At 42.4% G+C, this 5,000-nt stretch overlaps 1 protein-coding gene across 1 annotated transcript in view; it reads right to left on the bottom strand.

Moving 5' to 3' along the window:
* The window catches only part of LOC115230732 (BMP-binding endothelial regulator protein-like), a 10,700-nt gene that overhangs the window by 1,305 nt on the left and 4,395 nt on the right, over positions 1 to 5,000 (bottom strand). Inside the window, exons 5-9 of the mRNA XM_029800865.2 lie at positions 3,855 to 3,998; positions 3,295 to 3,399; positions 2,279 to 2,330; positions 861 to 1,524; positions 1 to 71 (exon numbers count right to left, since the gene is read on the bottom strand). The exon at positions 1 to 71 is cut by the window's left edge and continues 60 nt beyond it. Of these exons, the coding sequence (XP_029656725.1) occupies positions 1 to 71; positions 861 to 1,524; positions 2,279 to 2,330; positions 3,295 to 3,399; positions 3,855 to 3,998 (1,036 nt within the window). The remainder of the gene's footprint in view (positions 72 to 860; positions 1,525 to 2,278; positions 2,331 to 3,294; positions 3,400 to 3,854; positions 3,999 to 5,000) is intronic.

The following is a 5,000-nucleotide window of genomic DNA, read 5'->3' on the forward strand; positions in this document are numbered from 1 at the left end:
TGTAGGCCAGTAGGGACTCACAGGAGCAGAGTTTACCTTTGGGACAATCACACATATCCATTAGACATGACCTGCAAAATAAAATAATGAGGATGGGGCATGAACATCACATCTTCCTATTGTTCACAATTATAGAATCTTGAAGTTAACGAGGAAATATGTTGATAAAAATATTGTTCGACTAAAGGCTGTGCTCCAGCATGGCCGCAAGTAAACATCTCTATATATGTAAAGGCGGTGAGCTGGCAGAACCGTTAGCACGCCGGGCGAAATGCGTAGCCGTATTTCGTCCGCCGTTACGTTCTGAGTTCAAATTCCGCCGAGGTCGACTTTGCCTTTCATCCTTTCAGGGTCGATTAAATAAGTACCAGTTACGCACTGGGGTCGATGTAATAGACTTAATACCTATGTCTGTCATTGTTTGTCCCCTCTATGTTTAGCCCTTTGTGGGCAGTAAAGAAATATATATGTAAATGGCAAAATGTCTGTGTGTGTGTCCTTTATACAAATCCACAATTTTTCAGTTAGAGGGCTCGCACTTTCTATGGTCATTCAAAACCATCCAAGGGTGGTCGTGCACATCTTTACATTTCCCCAGTCACTCCGCAAAGCCAATAAAAAATCAATAGAAGTGACTTTTTTGTGAATTTTCTATCCAAAACCCAATCAAAATGCCCGAAACTTGATACGCCAATTGAATGCCAGCTAGCTGTATGTGATTGGTCGGAGATTTGGACAGTACTCGCGTGTATGTGCGCACGCACGCACGCACGCAGCTGTATATGCATGCACTAGCAGTATGACCCGGCGTTGCCAGGTCATAGTGCTAGTGGAAAAGAATAAAAGAGTAAAAGAATTACCTGTAATATGTTTTAGGGTCGACTTTTTTGCGGCACTCAACGAAGACGTCGCTGAGGAGTATTTGGCACTCGCGTTCTCGCGTTTTGAAATTCTTCTCACATGGCGATTCCTTCTTCTGGAGAGGCGTCAGTCGGTTTCGGCACGCTGATAGACTACCGGTTCTCCAACTGTCGCCAAACTCTTGTTCGTTGTAGTAAGTGACACCTTTTTTCCCGATTAAATCATCGGTCGGGTCACCGTTGTAGTTTCCACACAAACCGCACAGCTTCTTCTTGAACATGCTTGGCACCGTTATCTCCAGGAAGCTGTCTCCGTCCCACACTACTTGCATACCGTTCGGAGCATTCATCACCACCGAATGACCCTCCTGTCGAATCCACATCGTTGGGGCCGTTACTGACCGGAAAGGAAGCTTTATGCGCCGTCGGTTCACCTTGACGATCAGTTTCTGTTGTAATGTCACCCGAAAGTTCGGTAGCAAGATGGTGACACGATGCGTCCACGAGAAATCGGAGGTGAGGCGTGCATCGTTTTGGACCTTAATACTAAACGTTCGATCAACACAGTCCCTGGCTAAAACATATTTGCAGCGACCCTGAAAGTTGTAAATCTTGCCGTCGAAAGTTCGATAATGAGGATCGCCGAATACTGTACAGATGGCTTCTGTGAAACAACATAAATTATTATTATTATTATTATTATTATTATTATTATTATTATTATTATTATCATTATCATTATTATTATTATTATTGAGTGAGAGAGCAGTTCATGCCATCAAAGTGACACTGGGGTACAAATATACGAAGCCCAGTATACCCGTCATGACTACCCGTTTGATAAGGGTAGACCAGGCACATGCATCACAACCATGTGTGCGCGACATGGTGATCTCATATCAAGATAAACAGCACATGACCTTGCAGGTGGGGCCCAGTTAGAATTTTCTTCTGGTCGAGTAAGCCATCCTGCTCAAAAGGTCCCTGAGTAAAGGTTGTTTAAGGATGTTGAATGAAACACCCATGTTTCCAGAGGCGAATCATTTAAACCCCAAAGAATCCCTCTCAACACATGGCTATGATGTTCTCCCCACACCTACTTCTGCTCGTGATCAGAGATGCACATATCGTCAGCCACTAAGGGACATGCTCAACTGGTTAAGGTCAAACAACTGACAAGCAAATCTTTTGGTATTCAGCAGAATATTTGCTGTAGCCCATCTTTTATGCCAAGACAAAACAATGTACATGATAACACTTTTATTATTATTATTATTATCCTTATTATTATTATTATTATTATTATATTATTATTATTATTATTATTATTATTATTATTATTATATTATTATTGTTATTATACTCTAACATATAAGTAAATTGTTTTAACGAAATGGAAGAGAAGAGAAATGTCGTACCTTCAACACAGACTGGACAGCACGTATCAGGGGTCAGCTGTAACTTATAACCCTGGTGACCATTTCGGTTTGGTAGTAGTGGTGGTGGTGGTGGTGAGAAATGTAACAATTAGAATGAGTAGAACAAATTCATATTATATATATAGAGAGAGAATTCATAAAAACAACAAAAGACAAAGACGGGTGGTGTAGACAACAAACAGATGTATTAGTATAACGCTCGGGAAGTGAAAAAGTCTTTAATGTTTCGAGCCTATGCTCTTCTACAGAAAGGAACACAGAAAGAAACGAGGAGAGAAAATAAAGAATGTGTAGTGGCTAGCGATCTATCATATATAATATATATATCATATATAATATATATATATATCATATATAATATATATCTCATTATAAACAACATGGACCCATTTTCTTCTTAAGAAAAAAGATATTTTCATATAAATTAAACATTGTATCATGAATAGCGATTGCGAAACCGGTCGATACATTAAAAATTATACTATAACCATGTAAGTGTACGTATTTTCCGTTTTTATTTTTCTTATATACATTACAATCCACCACGTGGGGACAACCGGAATTCCTCTTTTCTGTATATATGTATATATATATATAAACATACAACACATGGAGAATCTCTATGTAAGCGCTACTCAAACGTTGTCCCTTAAGAGGAACCTGGGTGCACCATAGATTTTTGAAAATATAATCTAAGGGTATTTTTTAATTAGCTTGAAATGTTGTAATGGGTAAATGAAATAAATGGTTTAAAGAAAAAAAAAACATCATCCTCATCGTCGTCTTCATCGCCGTCATCGTCATCGTCATTTCACGTCCATCTGCCATGCATGCATGGGTAGGACGGTAGACAGGGGACCGGTCAGGTAGAAGACTACCCTAGACTAATGTGCCTGTTTTGGCAGGATTTTTACGGCTGGATGCCCTTCTCAACACCAACCACTCTGCAGAGCAGCAAGCCACCAATCATAGAAGGGAGAAAGGCAAGTACTTACTTTAGGGCACTTCAGAGTGTTGTTACATTCTTCCATGGTGCAATGCACGTGTCCGTCCCTGCACTCGCACGCCGTGCACACGTCACGCTGCCACTTGTCTCCATGCTGAAGAACAAAATCCAAAAACAAATCAAAGTAAATAAATGAATAAAATAAAAATAAATGAAGGCGTAGGCGTGGCTGATTGCTTCCCAAACACATGGTTCCGGGTTCAGTTCCACTGCGTGACACCTTGGGCAAGTGTCTTTTGCTGTAGCCCCGGGCTGACCAAAACCCTGTGAATGGATTGGCAAATGGAAACTGAAAGAAGCCACCACCATCAGCGACAATAGATACAACACCATGACCGCCATCACAACTACTACTACGACGACGATGACCACCACCACCACCACCACCGCCGCCTCCACCACCATCACCACCACCACCACCGCCGCCGCCGCCTCCACCACCATCACCACCACCACCGCCGCCTCCTCCTCTACCGCCACCACCACCACCACCACCACCGTCACCCACCCCCAACGGCAACACCACCCATAACAACAATTCTTTCTTACCATTTGTATTTGTCCATTATAGCGACATTCCTTCCTGGGTTTCACTTTACACTTGGGACAGCAGTTGCCCGGCGTCGTGTACTGTTGCTCCACTGGACATATAAGGACCGGACATGTCGGACTGCTACATACCATTGTGCCTTCCTGCAACGAGAGATTTGAAACAGATGTTAGGGAGAAAGGTTGGTTGTTAATCGAGGCTTTTATGATCATAGAATTCACTGGCAGGATAATAATTGCTTTCGTTTTGGTATTTGGTTGCCAGGATTCTTGTTATGAACTCGTGTGTTGAAATAGATTTTGATTATGTTTATTGCTGGTAGAGACACCATGTTTCGTTTAATAAACATAATATACTACAATGGTAGATAATTGTCGCAAATTCTCGGCATGAAACCATTGGTAGCCTTGTTCAACAATAAATAATATTTACCAACCAATGCGGTGTTGAGCCCTCATTCTCACTGTTCGATATTAACGTGTATGGGGGGGCGTATGTGTGTGTGTGGGTGGTCGCGCGCCCGTGTGTATGCATATGTGTGTATGTACGAGGTTATATCAAAAAGCTCCCGAGACTACTGTAGCGCGCCAACAGCTGGCAGCACACGGTTGCGTGCTCAGTGAGGTGTTAAACTTGGGAAGTCTGCTACAGAGACATTGAGCATGCTTCGGCAAGCTTACAGCAATGGGGCAATGGGTCGTATGCAATGTTTCAAGTGGCACGTTTGCTTCAAATGCGGACGACAGATCCGTAGCTCTTCAGTCAAGAACATGATCATTGTTTTTTTTTCTTAACAGCTGCGGTATTGTGCATCAAGAATTCGTACCCCTCCAGGGTCAGAGCATCAATCGAGAGATCTACTGCGACATTTTGAAGCGTTTAAGGGAAGACATTCGGTGAAAGCGTCCGGATCTGTGAAGAATTCAATTCTTCACGACCACAATGCACGGCTCTCCCCCTGAATTTCTAACCAAAAACAACATGACCATCACTGCCACACTCGTCCTAATCACCAGATTTAGCATCTGCTGACTTCCATCTCTTCCCTGACGAAAACGCAGCTCAAAGGTCGCCATTTTGACACCGTTGTCACGATCAAGAGCGAATCGCAGGTCATCAACTCGCTTACCGAAAATGATTTCTAA

This window comes from Octopus sinensis, unplaced genomic scaffold, assembly GCF_006345805.1.
Source record: "Octopus sinensis unplaced genomic scaffold, ASM634580v1 Contig16238, whole genome shotgun sequence".
Taxonomy (NCBI): Eukaryota; Metazoa; Mollusca; class Cephalopoda; order Octopoda; family Octopodidae; genus Octopus; species Octopus sinensis.